Source organism: Macaca fascicularis, chromosome 3 (assembly GCF_037993035.2).
Source record: "Macaca fascicularis isolate 582-1 chromosome 3, T2T-MFA8v1.1".
Lineage (NCBI taxonomy): Eukaryota > Metazoa > Chordata > Mammalia > Primates > Cercopithecidae > Macaca > Macaca fascicularis.
The window spans coordinates 18,016,681-18,039,193 of NC_088377.1; the positions used below are offsets into that span (position 1 = coordinate 18,016,681).

At 44.2% G+C, this 22,513-nt stretch overlaps 2 protein-coding genes and 1 pseudogene across 10 annotated transcripts in view; 2 read left to right on the plus strand and 1 right to left on the minus strand.

Moving 5' to 3' along the window:
- USP16 (ubiquitin specific peptidase 16) overlaps positions 1-286 on the minus strand; it is a 30,196-nt gene extending 29,910 nt beyond the window's left edge. For all 7 annotated transcript variants that reach the window (XM_074034175.1, XM_005548871.4, XM_074034174.1 and 4 more), the window contains exon 1: positions 170-286. The gene's annotated coding sequence lies outside the window, so the exon portion shown is untranslated. The remainder of the gene's footprint in view (positions 1-169) is intronic.
- Positions 287-410: 124 nt separating this feature from the next.
- RWDD2B (RWD domain containing 2B) lies at positions 411-15,417 on the plus strand. Of its 3 annotated transcripts, none has more exons than XM_045389216.2 (5): positions 411-630; positions 10,535-10,761; positions 10,849-10,916; positions 11,032-11,394; positions 12,497-15,417. In XM_045389216.2, exons 2-5 carry the CDS (start codon positions 10,555-10,557, stop codon positions 12,729-12,731), a joined length of 873 nt encoding a protein of 290 aa, XP_045245151.1. In that variant the 5' UTR covers positions 411-630; positions 10,535-10,554; the 3' UTR covers positions 12,732-15,417. The 3 variants fall into 3 exon arrangements, with proteins under 3 accessions (XP_045245151.1, XP_005548932.1, XP_005548931.1); XM_005548875.5 differs by lacking the exon at positions 411-630 and adding an exon at positions 6,010-6,090 and having other exon boundaries at positions 11,032-11,410; XM_005548874.5 differs by lacking the exon at positions 411-630 and adding an exon at positions 6,010-6,090.
- Positions 15,418-16,611: 1,194 nt separating this feature from the next.
- On the plus strand, positions 16,612-20,643 carry LOC102139085 (large ribosomal subunit protein uL14 pseudogene; annotated as a pseudogene).
- Positions 20,644-22,513: the final 1,870 nt, after the last annotated feature.

The window sequence follows — 22,513 nt, forward strand, 5'->3', positions numbered from 1 at the left end:
ACTGACAAGACACGCAGCCAATGAGATCGCAGTACCGGAAGTAGCCGGGTTACGTGCTTAAAGAGTGGGGCCTTCAAGAAGAGAACGAAGTTGGGGCGGAAAACAGGGGCTCTCCCAGCGCAGGAAGTCAGGCGAGCGACGACTGCCAGGCAGTGCGACCAGAACTCACCCACGGCGACAGAGCCCATAACTGCATCCCCTCATGGGCCTTTGGGCTGGGCAGCCAGCTCCGTCTTCCTCCTGGTGACGAATTGAGAGCGACGGAGCAGAAGCCAGAGTGACCCCTGGAAAGCAACAACTTCCGGAACGCGGCATTATGGGAAGTGGCTAGGCCACCACCTCCCCACCCCCACCTCCCGTGACCATGGGCTCTGACGCTAGTAAATCTGCGCCTGCGTGCGGCTTGCGCCGGAAGTTCGGGCTTAGGGGTTTGGTTGTCAATGGGTTTTCTGGTCTCTGACATAACCATGAAGTTATATAAATGCCTCTGAAGTGTGGGCATCTGGTGGTGGTCTGAGCCTTGGAGTTCCCCAGATGGTTACCTTTCTGGAACACATTACATTTGGAGACTAACGGGGAGCGCTTAAATTTCTGTTTCCATAATTCTGTCCTCTCGACTTCTAAAACTGAGTACGTGAGTTGTCTTGAATTTACCTTCCTGCGCCATGTCAGAATAAAAAACGCAGCGAGTTAATTTTTTTTTTTTTTTTTTTTGAGACGGAATATCCGTCTGTCGCCCAGGCTGGAGGGCATTCTTCTGCCTCAGCCTTCCGAGTAGCTGGGACTACAGGCGCACGCCACTACACCCGGCTAACTTTTGTATTTTTAGTAGAGACTGGGTTTCGTCATATTGGCCAGGCTGGTCTGGAACTCCTGACCTTGTGATCCGCCCTTCTCGGCCTCCCAAAGTGCTGGGATTACAGGCGTGAGCCACCGCGCCCGGCCGCGAGAGTGAATTTTTAAAGCAGAACTGAAAGACGGTGTCAAACATAAATTGCGGGAGAGGAGGGGATTTTCAAATATTTACTGTTCATTCTTTGAAAATTTGTAAGTGCGAGGCCGGGCGCGGTGGCTCATGCCTGTAATCCCAACACTGGGAGGCCGAGGCGGGTGGATGACCTGAGGTCAGGAGTTCGAGACCAGCCTGGCCAACATGGTGAAGTCCCGTCTCTACTAAAAATACAAAAAATTAGTCGGGCATGGCGGCGAGCGCCTGTAATCCCAGCTACTCGGGAGGCTAAGGGAGGAGAGTCGCTTGAACTCTGGAGGCAGAGGTTGCAGTGAGCCGAGATCACTCCATTGCACTCTAGCCTGGGCAACAAGAGTGAAACTCTGTCTCAAAAAAAGAAAATATGTAAGGGTACACTTTGTGCCAAGCCTTCCCTCAAATGAATTAAACATAGGCCTCTCTGCCCTGGAGTCTTAGTTTAGTAGAGAAAATAGTAATCCCTACCAAGGGTGCCAGGGTGGGGGGGTTGCAGATATCTATAGAAAAATAGTCAAAGAATGTAAACAGGTAATTCACCATAAAAAAAAAATTGGTCATAAAATAAATGTCTATTGTTACTAATCAGATGAAAGGAGTTTAAGATGGTGGCATACTAACCACCAGAGTAACATTTGGTTAAATTTGGGGGAAAACTAGCTCTCTTGCTTTTTACTGCTGAGATAAATTTTTTTGTTTGTTTGTTTTCTTTTGTTTTGAGACTGGCTTGCACTCTGCTGCCCAGGCTGGAGTACAGTGGCACGATCTCAGCTCACTGCAACCTCCACCTTCCGGGTTGAAGCCATTCTCCTGCCTCTGCCTCCTTTATGGCTGGGATTATAGGCACATGCCACCCCACCACACCCAGCTAACGTTTGTAGTTTTTGGTAGAGGTGGGGTTTCAGCATGTTGGCCAGGCTGGTCTTGAACTCCTGGCCTCAAGTGATCCACCTGCCTCAGCCTCCCAAAGTGCTGAATTACAGGTGTAAGCCACCGCGCCCAGCTTAGTTTCATCTTTCACTTTATTCTGACAACATTATGACATTAAAGTCCAAGAGATATTGGGCTCATCCTTGTTTGGTCTCTGGTGATTTAGATGAGGCAGGACTGAGCCCCCACGAATGTATTATCTCAAAAAGTTAGTAGCAGCTATTATGCAAAGTTCCAAGGCTCAAGTCAAATCCTGGGCATATCCACGGATGTGTGGTAGGGCATAGGCTCCAGCTCTCATGCAAGAAAGAACAGGAGTGGGGTGAGATAATTTTTTAAAGCTTTATTCTCCAAGCTCCAGAAATGCAGGCTTTTTGCCCCCACCCATTTTAAAACAGAGCCTTAAGGTCATTGTACCATGTGCTTCCTGTCTGAAAGGCTCTTCCCCTTCATCTTCCGGGGTTGGTATCTTATTGTCATTCTGTTCATACCTTATTTTTAATTTACTTATTTTAGAGACAGGGTCTGGCTTTGTAGCCCAGACTAAAGTGCAATCATAGTTCACTGTAACCTTGAATTCCTGTGCTCAAGTGATCCTCACACCTCAGCCTCCTGTAGCTGGTACTGCAAGTGTGTGCCACCCCATCAGCTAACTTTTTGATTTTTTGAAGTCACCGTGTCTCTGCAAAAGCTTGCTGCCCAGGCTGGTCTCAAACTCCTGACCTCAAGCGATACTCCAGCCTCAGTCTCCCAAAGCACTAGGATTCCAGGTGTGAGTCACCGCATCCAGCCTCTATACATGCCTTAAAAGTCACTTCCTTCCAGTTACAGGGCAATCTAGGTAACACAGTCATCTGATCACTCACATCACCTTACTTCTCTGTCCAGCAATTATCCACTATCTGGTAATTTTCTTTTTCTTTTTTTTTTTTTTTGAAACAGAGTCTCACTCTGTTGCCCAGGCTGGAGTGCAGTAGTGCAGTTACAGCTCACTGCAGCCTCAGTCTCCCAGGCTCAAGCAATTCTCCTACCTCAGCCTCCTGAGTAGCTGGGACTACAGGCCTACAGGCACAGGACCCCACATCTGGCTAATTTTTGTATTTTTTGTAGAGACAGGGGTCTCTCTCTGTTGCCCAAACTGGTCTCAAACCCTGGGCTCAAGTGATCCTCCTTGGTCTCCCAAAGTGCTGGGATTATAGGCATGAGCTATTATGCCTAGCCATAATTTTCTTTTCTTTTCTTTTTTTTTTTTGAGACTGAGTTTTGCTCTTGTTGCCCAGGCTGGAGTGCAATGGCGTGATCTCAGCTCACAGCAACCTCTGCGTCCCGGGTTCAAGGGACTCTCCTGCCTCAGCCTCCCCAGTAGTTGGGATTACAGGCATGTGCCACCATGTCCAGCTAAGTTTTGTATTTTTAGTAGAGACCGGGTTTCTCCATGTTGGTCAGGCTGGTCTCGAACTCCCAACCTCAAGTGAGCTGCCTGCCTTGGCCTCCCAAAGTGCTGGGATTACAGGTGTGAGCCACTGTGCCCGGCCCATAATTTTCTTTTATTTTTACCTTTATGTTTAGCCCTCTTCATCCATACACAGAAATGTGCAAATATAAGGTCTTTGAGAGATGCAACATCTTTGTGTTGTTCATGGCTATAATTAGTACCTGCAAGTGCCTGGAATATAGTAAGTGCTCGATAAATATTTATTGAAAAGAAATAGTCATGAGAAATAAAATGCTGTACAAGAATGTTCGCAGCTGCTTTATTTATAATAGCCAAAAAACTGAAGATAGCCCAGGTTTCTATCAAAACAAGAATGGAACTGGTATATTCATATGATGGAATACTACTGAGCAATCAAAAGAAACTGATACACATGATAACAGATGAAAATATTTCCCTGAGTGAAAGAACCCTTACACAAAAATATCTATTGTATGACTCCAACCATATGAAGTTCTAGAACAAGAAAAATAAGTATGGTGGGGAAAAAAAATCAGAACAGTGGTTACCTTTGGGGAGAACTGGATGGGGACTAAGAAAGGGCATGAAAGAACTTTATGGGGTGATGGTAATGTTCTATACGTTAATATGGCTTGAGTTCCATAGGTGTATGCATTTAAAAACTTGTGTATTTAAGGTATACATTTCATTTTTACCTTTAAAACCCTTAATTTGGGCCGGGGCGGTGGCTCATGCCTGTAATCTCAGCACTTTGGGAGGCCAAGGTGGGTGGATCATGAGGTCAGGAGATCGAGACCATCTTGGCTAACACCGTGAAACCCTGTCTCTACTAAAAATACAAAAAATTAGCTGGGCGTGGTGGCGGGCGCCTGTAGTCCCAGCTACTTGGGAGGCTGAGGCAGAATGGCGTGAACCCAGGAGGCAGAGGTTGCAGTGAGCTGGGATGGCGCCACTGCACTCCAGCCTGGGCGACAGAGCGAGACTCCGTCTCAAAAACAAAACAAAACAAAACAAAAACTAATTTGAATGATGTGCATTAGAGATACTTAGAAGGTACTGTCTGCAGTTTACTTTGAAATGTATGAAAACAGATGGATTGATGAGATATGTGACAAAGCTGGTAGAGTAAAATTCTATACTCTCCAGGTCAGTGTTTTTCAACCTCAACACTTATCAGCATTTTGAACCAGCAAATTTGTTATCGTCAGGGGATGTCCTGTTCATTGTAGGAAGTTGAGGAGCATCCCTGGGCTCTACCTACTCCATGCCAATAGCATCCTTCCAGTTGTGACAACCCAAAATGTCTTCAGACACTGCTAAATAGAGGGGAAATCCGTCCTTCCCCTTCTCTTGAGATCTGCTCCACTGTAAAATTCTCTCGACTTTGCTTTACACTTGAAATTTTTCATAATAAATGTTGGAGGAAAAAATAAATTATTACATTGAAAAATGCTCATGAAACACCATGCAGAAGATGTAGTTTATGAACACCTACAATACATACTGTCGTCTTTTTGTTTAAAAAAAAAGCGGCAGGGGTGGGGGGGGAGAGCTAGCAGTGATATTTAGTATTGCTAAATGTCAGTGTTTACAAATCGTATCTATGACACTTCTAAAATAAATATTATAAGGTGTATTCCATATAGTTGGATTGAGAAGAAAAACATTTCCAATTACCCTCCTGTCAGCATCTCCTTCAAACTACCCTTTTATTAAGAGGGAAAAATATGCATTCACACGGTTCCTCCCAGCTTGGTTAATGGGCGAGAACACCTAAGATAGCTAAGGCCACCATGCATCCAGGCTCAGATCTCCCTAATTGCCCTCCTCCTCCATGATTCAGGGACAAGGAGGATCACCACTGTGTGGGAAGATACTAGAAATGCAAAATTTGGACCCCCGCCCCTACCTACCGAATCTTGATCTGCATTTCAACAGGATTCCCGAACTATTCCTAGGCACGTTCGAGTTTGAGGAGCATTAACGGACCGATTATTTGTCCCTGAAAAGAGCCCACTATATAGACTGACAGTGGCAGCCGCTGGGAAATGACAACGGGGTTGGCATGGAGAGTTATTAAGAAGAAAAACTCCAGCCGGGCGCGGTGGCTCAGGCCTGTAATCCCAGCACTTTGGGAGGCCAGGGGTGGCGGATCGCCTGAGGTCAGCAGTTCGAGACCAGCCTGGCCAACATGGTGAAACCCCCGTCTCTACTAAAAAACACAAAAATTATCTGGGCATGGTGGTGGGCGCCTGTAATCCTTGCTACTCGGGAGGCCGAGGCAGGAGAATCGCTTGAACCCGAACCCGGGAGGCGAAGGCTGCTGTGAGCCGAGATCGCGCCACTGCACTCCAGCTTGGGGGACAGAGCGAGACTCCGTCTCAAAAAAAAAGAAAAAAAAAAAAAAAGGAGAAGAAGAAGAAGAAAACTCTGCGACTGAGAAGTACCTAGCAGGGACAAAGCATTCCCTTAGTCGTTCCAGCTGGGTACACAAACACTGGCGGACCCGGCGCCTGACAGGCCAGCTCTAGCTTCCGGCCGCGGCCCTGCGCGCGCATGCGCCGTGCGCCTTGTTTTTTCTGATGGGCCGCTAGGTGAGGCGGTTTGCGAGTTTTGGGTCGCAGTATACTAGAATTTTGAGGTTTCCTTCCGGTGAAAATTGAGCTGTCCGTGCAGCCATGGAACCCGGGTTACAGCAGTGAGGGGGCCGCGACTCAAGGTTAGTCTCGCCTCAGCGCCAGTGGCGAGCGCCACGGGGGTTTCCCACGCTGCAGCGCCGGGCGCAACACTTTGGGAACGTTCCCGGCATGGCTGCCCGCCTCCCCTCACTGCAGGCGCCCATCGGTCGGTTTGGACCTCGGCGTTGCTTCCCGGCTTCAGCAGCCCCGCTCCAGCCGGCGACCTCGCCCCGAGGGCAATCAGGGTGCGAGGGTGGCTGCGTGCTGGGCATTCTTCCTGAGAGCTTCGTGGCTTGGGTCGCGGGGTACCGTGCTCTGTTTTTCAAAAAAAAAAAACTGCAAGGAAAAGATATTATTCCACTCAGAAATAGCAAGTTTCAGTCTACGTTCTCTTAAATATATATATATTTTAAATAATAGTAAAGGCGAGGTCTCCCTGTGTTAGCCAGGCTGGTCTTGAACAATTGGGCTTAAGCAATCCCCCTTTCTCCCAAAGTGCTGGGATTACAAGCGTGAGCCACCGCGCCCGGCTACAGTCTATTTCCTTACAGCATTCGCTGAAATCTTGAGTCATAAAATTATCTTGAGGGTTTTTTGGAAGGACTGAGATCTCTTAAGCGAAAATAGTTTGGCAGATAAATGACCTGTGACATCACTCCCGTAGTTATCCATTCAAGAGTCCCTCCGTCCCGTACTTCTTCGCTATTCCATTTCATCTTTGCTACCTGCAATTCGATAGGACCCTCTCCCGACTTTGCTCACTCCCTGGGAGACTTTAAACAAATATATAGCTCCAAATAAGTGTTGACTCCCAAAATTATATCTGTAGCTCAGTCTCTCGTAGACTCCAAAACTGTATATCTAACTGCATGCTAGGCATCTCTATTTAACTAACAGTGTCTTAGGCGCTTCATTACTTCAGCTCTCCATGAAGCTCTCCTGAAGCTCTCCATGACCACACCGTCCAAATAAATGGCACATCCATACTTTCAGTAGCTTAACGCCTTGGAGTCATTCTTCCGTGTCTCATGTAATTCATCTGTAAATCCTGTTGCCTCTGTTCTCTCCATGTATCCAGAACCTGAAGTTTACCAACTTGACCACTATAATCCTATCCAAGCCACCATCCTCTCTCCCTAGTTATTGCGGTGTCTATCTGGTTACCCCACTTTTCCTTTCACTTTTCTCCGTAGCAGCAAGTGTGGGGATCTTTGTAAGTCAAACCTCTCTTGTAGCTCTTACGTATCAGTCGGGATAAAATTCAAAATTCTGGCCATGCTTTACTAGTCCCAACATAAACTGCCCCACCTTTCCTTACTAAACTCTTTCATTCCGCCTGTCCCCAGCTCACTGTGCGCTGGCCAGCTGCTCTAGCACCCTCCTACCTCAAGGCATTTGAACATGCTGTTCACTTTCCCTCGAACGCTCTTGGCCAAGAAAAACACAACACATGGCATCCTTTTCAGTTCCTTAAAGTCTCTTCCCTACAGTCACCTTAGGAGAAAGGCCTTTCCTGACGACCCCTTGTGCAGTCTCACCCCCCTGCTGCCTTATTGTTTCCCTTGTCCTTGTTTTCTTCAGGTTTCTTCACAGCAGTTATTTACTGGATATAAAAATTCTTTTTTGTTTTTTTTGAAACAGTCTCACATGTTGCCCAGGCTGGAGTGCAGTAGTATGATCTTAGCTCACTGCAACCTCTGCCTCCCCAGTTCAAGTGATTCTCCTGCCTCAGCCTCCCTAGTAGCTGGGACTACAGGCGTGTGCGACCACACCTGGCTAATTTTTGTATTTTTAGTAGAGATGGGGTTTCATCATGTTGGCCAGGCTGGTCTCAAACTCCTGACCTCAGGTAATCCGCCCATCTCATCCTCCCAAAGTGCTGTGATTACAGGCGTGAGCCACCACACCTGGGCTGGGCATATAAATTTGTTTTTGATGTCATGGTATCCTCCCACCAGTAGAGTTGTTTTATTACTTTCGTTCGTTGTTATCTTAGTGCCAATGCTTGAACGTAAGTGCTTTAGAAACATTTGTTGAAATGATGACCAGGCCGGGCTTGGTGGCTCACGCCTGTAATCCCAGCACTTTGGGAGGCCGAGACGGGTGGATCACAAGATGAAGGAGATCGAGACCATCCTGGCTAACACAGTGAAACCCCATCTCTACCAAAACTACAAAAAATTAGCCGGGCATGGTAGCGGGCACCTGTAGTTCTAGCTACTTGGGAGGCTAAGCCAGGAGAATGGCGTGAACCCAGGAGGCGGAGCTTGCAGTGAGCCGAGATCGTGCCACTGCACTCCGGCCTGGGTGACAGAGCAAGACTACGTCTCAAAAACAAACAAAAAAAGAAATGATGACCAATAATAATAATAGTAATAAGCGGCCCGACACCGTGGCTCATGCCTGTAATCCCAGCACTTTGGGAGGCCAAGGCGGGTGGATCACAAGGGCAAGAGTTCGAGACCAGCCTGGCCAATGTGGTAAAACCCCATCTCTACTAAAAAACCCAGAAAGCAGAGGTTGTAGTGAACCAACTCTGCACTCTGGCCTGGGTGACAGAGCTAGACCTTGTCTCAAAAAAAAAAAAAAAGGTTTTTAAATTAATAATAATAGCAGCAAGCACACATAAAATTTACTTTGTTGCCAGGCACTTTCCACAAATTCTCATCTAATCATCACAGCAACCCTCTCATCCCAGTTACGGAGTTGGGGAGACTAAAGCACAGATAAATTAAGCCACTTGCCTAAGGTCGTGCAGTTGGTAAGTGGCAGAGCCTGGAGTTGCACCTTGGCAATCTGGTAATAGAATCCAAACACTGGTAACAGAGCCACTCCAACAAAAAACAAAGTAAATGCACTTCCTCTAATAACCACCCAAGAAGTTGTTTTCTGTGTTTCTCAACTCCAAAACAGACTAGCAGATACGTCTATGGAATTCCAATAAGTCCAGGGATTTTAAGTATGTATGAGGATTTTGTTAAAAAAAAAAAAGGGGGGGGGGCTGGGTGTGGTGGCTCACGCCTGTAATTCCAGCACTTTGGGAGGTGGAGGCGGGTGGATCACGAAGTCAGGAGATCTCAACCATCCTGGCTAACATGGTGAAACCCCGTCTCTACAAAAAATTAAAAAAAAAAAATAGCTGGGCGTGGTGGCGGGCACCTGTAGTCCCAGCTACTCGGGAGGCTGAGGCAGGAGAATGGCGTGTACCTGGGACGCAGAATTTGCAGTGAGCGGATATGGTGCCACTGCACTCCAGCTTAGGCGACAGAGCGAGACTCTGTCTCAAAAAAAAACAAAAACAAAAACAAAAAACACCACCACCAAATGTTTGTTACGATATCAAGTTACAAAAGTGGGATATAACATTATACGAAGTCAGTGGTTAGCAAAGAAAACATTGTCATGAGGCCAGGTGAGGTGGCTCACACCTATAATCCCAGCACTTTCGGAGGCCGAGGGGGCAGGTGAATCACCTGAGGTCGGGTGTTTGAGACCAGCCCGACCACCATGGTGAAACTCCATCTCTATTAAATACAAAAAATTAGCTGGGCGTGGTGGTGGGCACCTGTAGTCCCAGCTACTCCGGAGGCTGAGGCAGGAGAATGGCATGAACCCGGGAGGCGGAGCTTGCAGTGAGCCGAGATCGTGCCACTAAACTCCAGCCTGGGCGACAGAGCGAGACTCTGTCTCAAAAAAAAAAAAAAAAAAAAGAAAAACTCATAAATGCCATGCACAGTGGCTCATTGGCTCATACCTGTAATGCTAGCACTTGGGGAGGCCAAGACAGGAGGATTGCTTGAGCCCAGGAGGTTGACACCAGGCTGAGCAACATAGCAAGACCTTGTTTCTACAAATAAAAAATGAAGCCAGGTGTGGCAGTGCGTACCTGTGGTCCTAGCTACTCAGAAGTCTGAGGTGGGAGGATTGCTTGGGCGTGGGAGGTTGAGGTTGCAGTGAGCGGGGATCATGCCACTGCACTCCAGCTGGGGTAACAGAGCTAGACCTTGTCTCAAAAAAAACTAATAAACAATATTTACTTAAGAAACTGACCATTCAGATAATCAAACTCTCTGACTTATTCTGTACATTCTAGGTTTCCAGTGTAACCAGTTATGTCCTCTCTTCTGGCTACATTATTGATACAGCTTTTTGACTACATAATTGGTTTACTATGATGAAATTGCCCATTTATGGTAGCTCAAAATGTCCGCTCAACTATCTAGACACAGAAGAATGTGGTGTCTACTTACTATTAAAAGTTTTTTGTGTTTGTTTTTTTATAGATGGTCTCAGTATGTTGCCCAGGCTGGTCTTAGCATAGGACTTAGTATATTATATCTGAAAGTAGAGTGATGGGGAAGAGACTAATTAAATTGTACAATTTACGAAGAAATCAAATAAAATTTTAGTAAGTACCCTTGTTGATGTATTCATTTCTTCTAAGATTGCATATGTAAATTGTCTCTCTTGTCTTTACCTCCTTAGAAACTTACACATGTCCAAAAATGATTGAGATAGAGCAGGCGGAGGCCCAGCTTGCTGAGTTAGACCTGCTAGCCAGTATGTTCCCTGGTGAGAATGAGCTCATAGTAAATGACCAACTGGCTGTAGCAGAACTGAAAGATTGTATTGAAAAGAAGACAATGGAGGGGCGATCTTCAAAAGTTTACTTTACTATCAATATGAACCTGGATGTATCTGAGGAAGCAATGGTAATTCAGTTTTGCTTTTGGAAGGATTGAAACATGTTGAGACTTAAAACATTGGTTAGTGCACTTTTTCTTCTTCTCTTTAATCAGGCGATGTTTTCTCTGGCCTGTATTCTTCCTTTTAAATACCCAGCAGTTCTGCCTGAAATTACTGTCAGGTACGTTACAGAAGTTCTGGCCAACTTTAGAGGTCAAATTAATCTGAGAATAAAAGCAACTCTTGAATTTGTTTTCTGTTCCCAGACAATTGTTTTCTTATATCTTTTCTGTTAGATCAGTAATATTGAGTAGATCCCAGCAGACTCAGCTGAACACAGATCTGACTGCATTCCTGCAAAAACATTGTCATGGAGATGTTTGTATACTGAATGCCACGGAGTGGGTTAGAGAACACGCGTCTGGCTATGTCAGCAGAGATACTTCATCTTCACCCCCCACAGGAAGCACAGTCCAGTCAGTTGACCTCATCTTCACAAGACTCTGGATCTACAGCCATCATATCTACAACAAATGCAAAAGAAAGAATATTCTAGAGTGGGCAAAGGAGCTTTCCCTGTCTGGGTTTAGCATGCCTGGAAAACCTGGTGTTGTTTGTGTGGAAGGCCCACAAAGTGCCTGTGAAGAATTCTGGTCAAGGTTTGCTTTCACATATGTATGTGAAGTCATGTCAAAAATTTTAATAGTAAACAAGATACAGTCATGTGCTGCCTAGTAATGTTTTGCTCAACAGTGGACCACACATAAAACAGTGGTGCCATAGGATTATAATGGAGCACATATAGAAACCTGATACATGGCACTTGATCTTCCCACTATTGAATATCAGAGTGATATTCAGTAATCGTGCTGGGACATTTGCTTTTCTATATGAAAAAATATAAATACAAAAAAAGTACCATCTAGGTTTGTGTAAGTACACTCTATCGTGGTGGTACAATGACAAAATAACCTGAAGATACATTTCTCAGAATGTATCCCCATTGTTGAGCAACACATGACTATTAGAGATTTGGAGATAAGTATGTCCCGGGGGTTGTATCTTTATGGGGATTCAATCTCAAGTTGATAGATACGGCAGAAATCGCATGTAGTCAGCATTTTCCCCCTCACCTGACAAGTACATATAGGAGACATTCTGTAAATATACGCTGAATGAATTGAGCTCCTGCCCAAGACACGATGACCCCATCCACTTCCATGGATCTGATCCTTCCCTTATCTTAGTGATGCTGCAAACTGTATACCCTATGAAGTAAGGGGCTTTCTAGAAGCACTAGAGTTGCCACTAGTCTTCTCATTTCTCTACTGATATCCTAAATGAATTTCTGAGAAGATCCATTAATAGTTTGGGATTCAGTAATTCCTACATTTCTAAACTACTGATACAAGGCCGTAGTAAGGGCAACAAATGAGTTTGGGGATGGGATTATGACCAGAATCATATTTGATTAAAATAAATCCCTCTGAGATAAAAGTAGGTTTCTTGGGTGGGGTGTGATGACTCACACCTGTAATCCCAGCACTGTGGGTGGCTGAGGCAGCATATCAATTGCAGCCAGGAGTTTGAAACCAACATGAGCAACATAGCAAGACCTGTCTCTACTAAATAAACAAAAGTTATAAAAATTTTAAAAAGTAGACTACTTCTAGGAAAAGGCATTGATAAGTCTGTTTTATAACTTCTGTTTTATGTGCTCTATACATTTTGAAAATGTTTACTTTGGAAATTTCTTTTCAGACTCAGAAAATTAAACTGGAAGAGAATTTTAATCCGCCATCGAGAAGACATTCCTTTTGATGGTACAAATGATGAAATGGAAAGACAAAGGAAATTTTCCATTTTTGAAGAAAAAGTGTTCAGTGTTAATGGAGCCAGGGGAAACCACATGGACTTTGGTCAGCTCTATCAGTTCTTAAATGCCAAAGGATGTGGGGATGTTTTCCAGATGTTTTTTGGTGTAGAAGGACAATGACAGTAAGAGTAGTTGAAAGTATCTTGTCACTGTTAGTCTTTTGATTTTTTTTTCCCACTTTTTCTTGAAAGATTAAGTAAGTAATTTTATTTTAGTTCCATTCTAGAACGTTGGGGAGTGGGGGACAAGAAAAAATAGTATAGCTGAAATGCATCTGTTAAAAATGTCATGATTGAAAGCAGAACTGAGTTTTAAATTACAACCTTAAAATTGTTAGATATTTCTTCACATATCAGCTGCCCATTTTGAAAAAGAAATGATCCACAAAGGTGATGTTGGTGCTCCAATTTGCCAGCCATTCCCAACCCCCTTCTCCCTTACCTGCCTTCACTAAAGAACCCAGAAAAGCTAATTGTTTCCCTTTCAGCCTCTGTTGCAACTAACAACTCTCAGTGGCCTCAGGACACAGCTTTGGCCTTGGGAATTCTGGGGAAACTTTTGCTTCCTGATTAAAGAAACATATGCAGCTAGGCCACCTCCTCCCCCTCTTACTTTTATAAACGCCAAAGTGATGGCTGGAGCTGGAGGAGTTATTTGAACTATGACAGAAGGAAGGACTAAGAGAACCACGAAGATGCCAGTTGCCACGTTGTTGAGCTGCTGACCCAACACCAGCCGCTGCCTATCTCTAGACGTCTTATGAAATAAAACCAGTTTTGTTTAATTTCTAGGCTTTTTTTTTTTTTTTTAATAGACGGAGTCTTGCTCTGTCACCCAGGCTGGAGTGCAATGGTGCGATCTCGGCTCACTGCAACCTCCGCCTCCCAAGTTCAAGCGATTCTCCTGCCTCGGCCTCCCGAGTAGCTGAGATTATAGGGGCCTGCCACCATGCCTGGCTAATTTTTGTGTTTTTAGTAGAGACGGGGTTTCCCCATGTTGGCCAGGCTGGTCTCGAACTCCTGACCTCAGGTGATCGCCCGCCTCGGCCTCCCAATGTGCTGGGATTACAGGCATGAGCCACCACGCCCAGCCAATTTCTAGGCTTTTTACTAGCAGTTGAAAGCTAGTTTGTCAAATAGAGTTTTTCAGAGCTTTAGTTTTGCATTTACCCCAGCCTTTTGATACATAAATAGGTGAAGTTTTTCTGAAGTGGAGTTTGCAGTTCGTCTCGTTTTGTATACTCACGCTCTGCCCCTGTTCCTGGGCTTGCCTCAGACAAGGCTGAGGCACGAGTAGGGCTTAAACTTTTTTAACAAGCGTCAACAATTCATCAAATTAGTAATTTAGAAGATTTGTTTGGCAAATTGTATTCTGACATTTTTTTGTTCTGGAAATGGCTTTCCGTATACTTCTTTTTGCCAAATTTTGACCTACCATTAAACACACCAGTCAGTTTTTAAGGACCTCCATAAATTGGTTCCAAAAGCATTTATTATTTATTAATTTGCTAGCACGCAGGTTGATACCAGGTGTTGGATATTTCTTGACCAGTCAGACTTGGTTGAGGAATGGAGTTGGGGTGAGAAACAATGCATTAAGTTAGTAAAAAGTTGGAGGCAAACTATGCTTATCACAAAATGAATCAGTAAGTGAAAGATAGCATATATTATGTAATACAATGTAGAAATCTGAAGGAATAAAATGGAAGAAGGCAATGTGGATAGATCTTAAATATAAAGGTTATTAAACATAAATGAGGGTCAGAATGGTATTTAAAGCACAGTGCCTGTATTGGACCTAAACCTTATGTACCTCCCCAGATTTCCTCCCTGCTGCCCATTCCTATTGCCCTGTCAGTTGCCCTGGAAATCCCAGTTCCTCTGCTGCCACCAGACAGCCAGATGGACCAGTTGTGTGTCTAGTTTCTGATTCCTCCAGTGACTAACAGATTTGTATGAAATACCCTACAGAGAATGGAATCTGACATTCCTACCACCAAAGGGGGCAGATGATGCATATATTACTTTAAGCAGCTAAAGTGGCAACTAAACCGCTAAAACTTTTTCAGTTTCTGTACATTATATTAAAAACCAGATTGCTATGCATAATATGCAGATCTCAAATGTCACATAAACACATAGAATGCAACAGAGTAGTTTTACAAGTTTTATTTCCTGGGACATCAGTCAAATTTAGACGTTTATGATTAAGTCATACTAAGCCAGGGAAGTACAGATTTTCCAATCTTGTGATGAGAAAGTTCCTTTGAGAATGGATAAATGTAGTGAAATGTTAGAAATGTTAAGAGTATAAGCAATATAGCTTTCTTAGGTTTCTTTTTTTTTTTTCTGGAGACAGACTCTGTCTGGATCTGTCACCCTGGCTGGAGTGCAGTAGTGCAATCCTGGCTTACTGCAACCTCCGCCGCCTGGGGTTCAAGTGATTCTCCCACCTCATTCTCCCAAGTAGCCGAGATTACAGGTGCGTGTTACCACACTCGCTACTTTTTGGATTTTTAGTAGAGACGGGGATTGACTATGTTGGCCATGCTGGTCTTGAACTCTTGACCTCAGATGATCCACCTGCCTCAGCCTCTCAAAGTGCTGGAATTACAGGCGTGAGCCACCGCGCCCTGCCCAGTTTCTACCAATGATTATATACTTGATATATAAACATCCTTAAATATAAAATGTTCTGTATGATTGCACATAAAAAAATTTGTTCAGCAATGACGATTTATCAATATATTAATGTAATAACTATTTTGAACTGGAATCACCTATAAAAAATGATAAATCCTGAAAAACCGTTTCAAGTCAAATTATGTTTAAAAGTTATATTTTCTAAAGAAAACAAGTACTGGCAGGGAATATTGGCCACATGCTTTGTTTTATTTTGTTTTTGTTTGTTTGTTTGAAGAGGAAGTCTCGCTCTGTAGCCCAGGCTGGAGTGTGAGTGCAGTGGCGTGATCTCGGCTCACGGCAACCTCTGCCTCCCAGGTTCAAGCAATTCTGCCTCAGCCTCCCGAGTAGATGGGATTACAGGCGCGCGCCACCGCACCCGGCTAATTTTTTGTATTTTTAGTAGAGATGGGGGTTTCACCATGTTAGCCAGGCTGGTCTTGAACTCCGGACCTCAGGTAATCCGTCCGCGTTGGCCTCCCAAAGTGCTATTTATTTTGTTATTAAGAAAGATGTGTATCAGGGAAACTAAAAAATAACAGACCATTGGTGAAATTCCATAAAAGCGACAATGCAGCCAAGGTTTAAAGGTATTTAAGGGCAGATGCAGAAATTACGTTCCCGCCCCACCCCCCTACCCCCAGCGATTATTAGAACTACTTGAGAAAACTGAGTCCATAAAAACTCAGCAAAGGGGCACCACAAGCATTCCACTTAAACACAATCTGCCCATCTGAAGCCATCAGATCGGGGAAGGGATGTAGGTCGTAAAGTCCTTTGCCATCCCTGTGAGGGGCAGAGCCGGGCGAGGGAAGATTCCAGATCAGCGTGGAAGTGTCTGCTGGCTGCCTACAGACACCCGGGTATCGCAAGGCTCCCAGGCGCTCTGGGGCTGTCATCGACAGCTAGGCTTTCTCTTGTGACCCCGGCAGCTCCCGAGCACTCGCAGGCCCCACAGGCAGCCTAAGAGCGCGGAGGGAAGCTCGCCATATTTCGCGCGTGCGCCTTCCTGGGCCGACGTGGCCCGGAAGCACTAGGCGTGGGTTTCCGGGATGCTATGAGCACCAGGACTTATGGGCGGGGCGGGTCACTGCAGCTGCGAGCGCTGCCTTTCGGATCTCGGCTATAGCTTCCGAACACGGGCTTGAGTCCTAAGCTGCGGACTCGCCTGCTGAGTGGGCATCTCGCAGGCCAGCCAGATGCTGCTTTGGGGCCGAGTTGGACTTTTTGTTTATTTTTTGTTGTTGACGCTTCCTATCTTCGGAAAAAGACGCATCGATTCCCATTCTCGGGACTTCCCAGATGTTGCTGCAACTGGGGGATTAGAGGAATGGTGCACCCTGGGACCCAGGTAGTGCCTTCGAAGTCCAAGGTGTTCCTCCATTTTAACCAGAGAATTACGGAAATCGAGGCTTTTTTCCCCACTGGGGGGCATTTGGCTTTTCGGATTTTGAAAACCTGCTCTCCCTCGTTTCTCCCGCCAACAAATTATATATATTATTTATATGTTATATATAACGTATTAAACATATGTATTACATATATGATTACACATAATATATATCATTATAGGAAGAGTAGAAATAGCTGGATTTTAAAGTCACCCACAATCCCATGTCCAAAAAGACAATATTAAATTTTGGTTTTACATTTTATTTTCTAGTATCCTATTTTTGCATGTGTGTATATGTAGGGTTTTCTTTAAAAAGAAAAAAAAAAAAATTAGGGCCGGGCGTGGTGGCTCACGCCTGTAATCCCAGCTACTCCGGAGGCTGAGGCAGGAGAATGGTGTGAATCCGGGAGGCGGAGCCGTGAGCCGAGATCGTGCCGCTGCACTCCAGCCTGCGCGACAGAACTAGACTCCATCTCAAATAATAATAATAATAAAAATAAATAATTAATTAAAATTTAAAAAATAAAAAAATTAGGCCGGGTGTGGTGGCTCACGCCTGTAATCGCACCATTTTGGGAGGCCAAGATGGGTGGATCACCTGAGGTCAGGAGTTCGAGACCAGCCTGGCCAACATGGTGAAACCCTGCCTCTACTAAAAATACAAAAAATTAGCCAGGTGTGGTGGCAGGCACCTGTAATCCCAGCTACTCAGGAGGCTGAGGCAGGAGAATCGCTTGAACCCGGAAGGCGGAGGTTGCAGTGAGCTGAGATCACACCACTGAACTGAAGCCCGGGTGACAGAGCGAGACTCCTTGTCAAAAAAAAAAAAAAGAAAGAAAGAAAAAGAAAAGAAATGGTGCAGCAATGACTAGCCTTGTGCATTCATTCCCCCCGGCGCCCCCGTCTTTTAATACTTCTTTTTTTTAGCAGAATTATGGAGGACTATAGTTGAAGATGCAAGGAAAGTTCGTGGGAAGGGATGATATTCAACGTAGTTAACAACCAACATGACCTGATCACCATCCATTGGACTAGCCACATGTCTAGGGCTGGAATGGGGTTTTGGAAGACTGATAAATCAACAATTAACACTTTAGCCAGGAATCAGGGGAAGGTCAGGGAAGTCCTAGGGAAATGGCAAGGGCAATGAAAACATTTCAGAGGGTATCAGAGAATTTTACTATTTTAACAACCATTTAAGTTAAACGGTGTATAATAATCATCAGTCCAATTTATATGTTTGCTGTTGGAAAGATAAGGATTATAATCTGATTATCTTGTCCTGTGAAATTGGAGGAAAACTCATCTGTTTAAGTCAAGGAGGAAGGTAGAATGGTCAGAGTTTTGAAGAAGTGTTCAAATAATTACTGGGAGTCCTAGAAAATTACAGAAGTGTGGTACATTTGTTGGGCTGTAATGAAGACACAACTAAGGCATGGGATCATTAATTCTTAGTGGTCTAAAGCTTCTGTTGACTACATTGTTAGTTTTCCAGGCAGTGTTAAACTTTTCTCTGGAAAAAAAAAAAAAAAGCTGAAAACAAATAATTGGCTTTGTGTAGTGTTTGGTTTCTCCAGATGAATAGGCTGAAGGAGCAGATGTACAAGAGACTTTGTGGTATTGGCAAGAGAGTGACTGATACAAAAGATCATGAAATCTAAAGTGAACAATGAAGGGAGTAAAGAGAAAAGAGTCCTTAGTGTTAAGGAGAAAATATAAGGGCCAATGCAAGGTCAAGATTTCCTTGAAGAATGTCTAGGTGGAAACAGTTAAATGAGGAATCTGGCAAGAGGGGATCGTGACCCATGAGTGGGGTGAAATTGGGAAAATGTAAGTAGTAATATCAGGATGTGACTGTGGAGTGGCAGATGAAGTTGAATAGAGGAAAAGGATATGAGAGATGAAGATTTTTATAACTGAGAGGCCAAGCAGTGGACAGATATGCCACATGAACCTAATCAGGACTTTAAAAAGACTGTCCAGGATGATGTTTGGAATGAGGGTGGAGAGCCAAGTGTTAAGTGTTTAGAGACTACAAGGGTATGACCAGGAGGCTGGTAAGAGGACAGATGTCAGAAGGTGTATTCTGTTGACAGCAGCCTGAAAAGAATGATTTATTGTTTTAAGGAAAGTAGAAGCAAAGAGGATCCTATTCTTATCTGCAGACCCCTGAGGTAGGTGGGATTTTAAATGATAAACAGCACTCATGAGATGCTGCTGTGGAAGCACTGTCATTAGCCAACCTGTGAACAAGTGTTGAGGGTGAATACTGGCTAATCACAGAGCTACAATTCCAAAGAATATGTGGGAAGGAAGGGCTTTGTAGGGCAGATGGGAGTAGGGGTTAGACCAGCAAGAAAGGACACAGTTTTATGTGGTAGGGAAATATATATACATGTACCTGTATCTCCTTCCTGCCTTCTTGACTTCCTGAGTCCAGACTCAGTATTACAGTTTCCTTCTAGATTCTGAAAATCTGTTTTTCATCAGTTTTAGTTTTAGTCATGCTGTTTCTGTCTTCTTCAATGTTTTCATCAATTTGTGTGTGTGTGTGTGTGTTTGTGCGTGTGTGTGAATTTGGGAGAGGCTGCTAGCAGATGCTATTTTGAACTGGAAATCCACCTATATATTCCTCTAGTACTATTATGGTTATTTTCTTTTTTTTTTCTTTTTTTTTTTTTTTTTTTTTTTGAGACGGAGTCTCGCTCTGTCGCCCAGGCTGGAGTGCAGTGGCCAGATCTCAGCTCACTGCAAGCTCCGCCTCCCGGCTTTAACGCCATTCTCCTGCCTCAGCCTCCCGAGTAGCTGGGACTACAGGCACCCGCCACTTCGCCCGGCTAGTTTTTTGTATTTTTTAGTAGAGACGGGGTTTCACTGTGTTCGCCAGGATGGTCTTGATCTCCTGACCTCGTGATCCGCCCGTCTCAGCCTCCCAAAGTGCTGGGATTACAGACTTGAGCCACCACGCCCGGCCGATCTTCTTTTCTTTTAAATCCCTCTAATATAGTTTGGATATTTGTCCCCACCCAAATGTCGTGTTAAATTGTGGTGAGTTATAGCCGATATATACTGAAATTATTCTTATTGTACATTTATTTTGTAATGTTAGTAAACTATTATATCTTGTTTTCTCAATTGACTCTCTAGGGATCCCAGTTGACAAACAAATGCTCTCCTGGCATATACTACCTATGTAGTGTTGCTGCTATTTAAATACGAAGTTTGCTTTAAACAATTTGGAAATACTTTTTTCCTTCTTTCCAGTGTTCAAGATGTCAAAGCGAGGACGTGGTAGGTCCTCTGGTGTGAAATTCCAGATTTCCTTGGGTCTTCCAGTAGGAGCTGTGATCAACTGTGCTGATAACACAGGAGCCAAAAACCTGTATATCATCTCTGTGAAGGCGATCAAGGGATGGCTGAACAGACTTTCCGCTGCTGGTGTCGGTGACATGGTGATGGCCACAGTCAAGAAAGGCAAACCAGAGCTCAGAAAAATGGTACATCCAGCAGCGGTCATTCGACAATGAAAGTCATACCGGAGAAAAGATGGAAAGTGTTTATTTCAAAGATAATGCAGGGGTCTTAGTGAGTAATAAAGGCGAAATGAAAGGTTCTGCCATTACAGGACCAGTAGCAAAGGAGAGTGCAGACTTGTGGCCCCTGATTGTGCATTGCGTGATTCTCCAGTATATTAAAAAAAAAAAAAAAAAAAAAGAAAGAAAGAAAAAGAAAAACTTTAAAGCCGTTAAAAAAAAGCCATTAAAAAGTATTTGTCCCCCCCAAAAAAAAATACATCTTAATAACAGTTGAAGGTAAAGTACCACCAAGTTTAATAAAGATTAATTAATGCTGAGTTTTATCAGCATTTTTTATGATTGTCACTGGATTTCACTATATTTCTTATCTTGGTAAAGTATATCTGAAAGTAGAATAAAGGGGAAATCCTATCTGTGATTAATTTTGGTAATCAGATACATTTTCTCTAGCAGCCACATTTCTTTATTTTTTTTTTTCTGAAACAGGGTCTCACTCTGTCACCCAGGTGGGAGTGCAGTGGTATGATCACGGTTCACTGCAGCCATGACCTCCCGGGCTCAAATGATCCTCCTGCCTCAGCCTCTCTGAGTAGCTGGGACCACAGGCATGTGCCACCACGCCTGCCACCATGCTGTGTTTCCCAGGCTGGAAGTAGCCATGTGGCTGGAAGTAGCCGTATTTCTATCCCATTGGGTTCTCCCAAGTTTGTGGGTATAAATTCTCTTGCCCTTGCCTCTCTAGAAACTTGTGAATTATAGCTGGGCATAGTGGCTCACACCTGTAATCGTAGCACTTTGGGAGGCCGAGGCAAGTGGATCACCTGAGACCAGGAGTTCGAGACCAGCCTGGCCAACATTGCGAAACCCTGTCTCTACTAAAAATACAAAAATTAGCTGGGCGTGGTGGCTTGCTCCTGTAATCCCAGCTACACAGGAGGCTGAGGCAGAAGAATCACTTCAACCTGTGCTGGGGGTGGGGGTGGTTGTAGTGAGCTGAGATCACCTCACTTCACTCCAGCCTGGGCAAAAGAGTGAAACTGTCTTAAAAAAAAAGAGAGAGGAAGGAAGGAAGGAGGGAGTAAGGGAGGGAAGGAAGGAAGGAAGGAAGGAAGGAAGGAAGGAAGGAAGGAAGGAAGGAAGGGAGGGAGGAAGGACGGAAGGAAGGAAGGAAAGGAATGAATGAACTTGTGAATTATTATAGAATGACTGAGATTGTCTGAGTTAGAACTGCTGGCTAGTATGTTTGCCGGTTAGAAAAAGTTCACTGTGAATGACAAGGTGGCTACAGAAGAAGTGAAAGATTGTATTGAAAAGGGGACCATGGAGCTGAGATCTTCAAAAGTTTCCTGTGACTATAAACCAGGAGATGTCACATATAGCTATGGTACTTTCTTTTGCAGTTTTTAGAAAAAAGCAAATCTATTATGTGTAGAGGAAAAATTATTGAGTACTCTGCTATACTTTCAAGTAACACTTTCTCTGACTTCTGCATTCCCTTTTAAATATCATGAAGCTCTACCTGAAATTACTGTCAAGTGTGTTACAGAAATTCTCTGCCCAGTCTTACCTATATTTTTTGGTATATAAAAATGACTTGTGTGTGTTTTTTGAAGGACCTAGGAAAGCAATATGTTCTTATCAGGTCAAAGTCCTTAAAACAATCCCAGCAGGCCCTACTGAACACAGATTTCAGTGTGCACTTGCAGAGTGATTGTTGTGGTGAAGTCTGTACACTGAATGCTAGAGGATGGGTTACAGAACATGCCTCTGAATATATCAGCAGGGATCCCACAACTTCCATCTCCCAAGAAAGTACAGCACAACACCCAGATCCCGTTCTCACCAGTTTGAGGAGCTCTAGCCAACATAAAAGAAAGGGTATTGTGGAACTAGCAAAGGAGCTTTTCCTATCTGGGTGTAGCATGGTGGGAAACCTGGTGTCATTTGTGTGGAAGGCTTACAGAGCACATGTGGATTAGGTTTGCTTTTTAATTTTCTTTCCTTTTTCTGTACTATGCAGCCTGTTTAGTACAAACTGAGGTTGTAATAGATGGGAAAGCAAGTGATTATACATTCAGGCCACGGAGCCAAAAGTGATTTTTCCATTGTAATGGCAACAATGGACTGAGAGTCAGTGCCTTTTGGTTCTAGGACTGTTATTGTGGAGCTTACGCCAGTTGCTTAGCTGTTTCTAGACATAGGCTCTTAATAGGTCAAGAGCTTGGAAAGTTTGATAAATGTTACATTGATTTCTAAAGCTACTAGATGGTTTCTGAGATATAGTTTGATTCC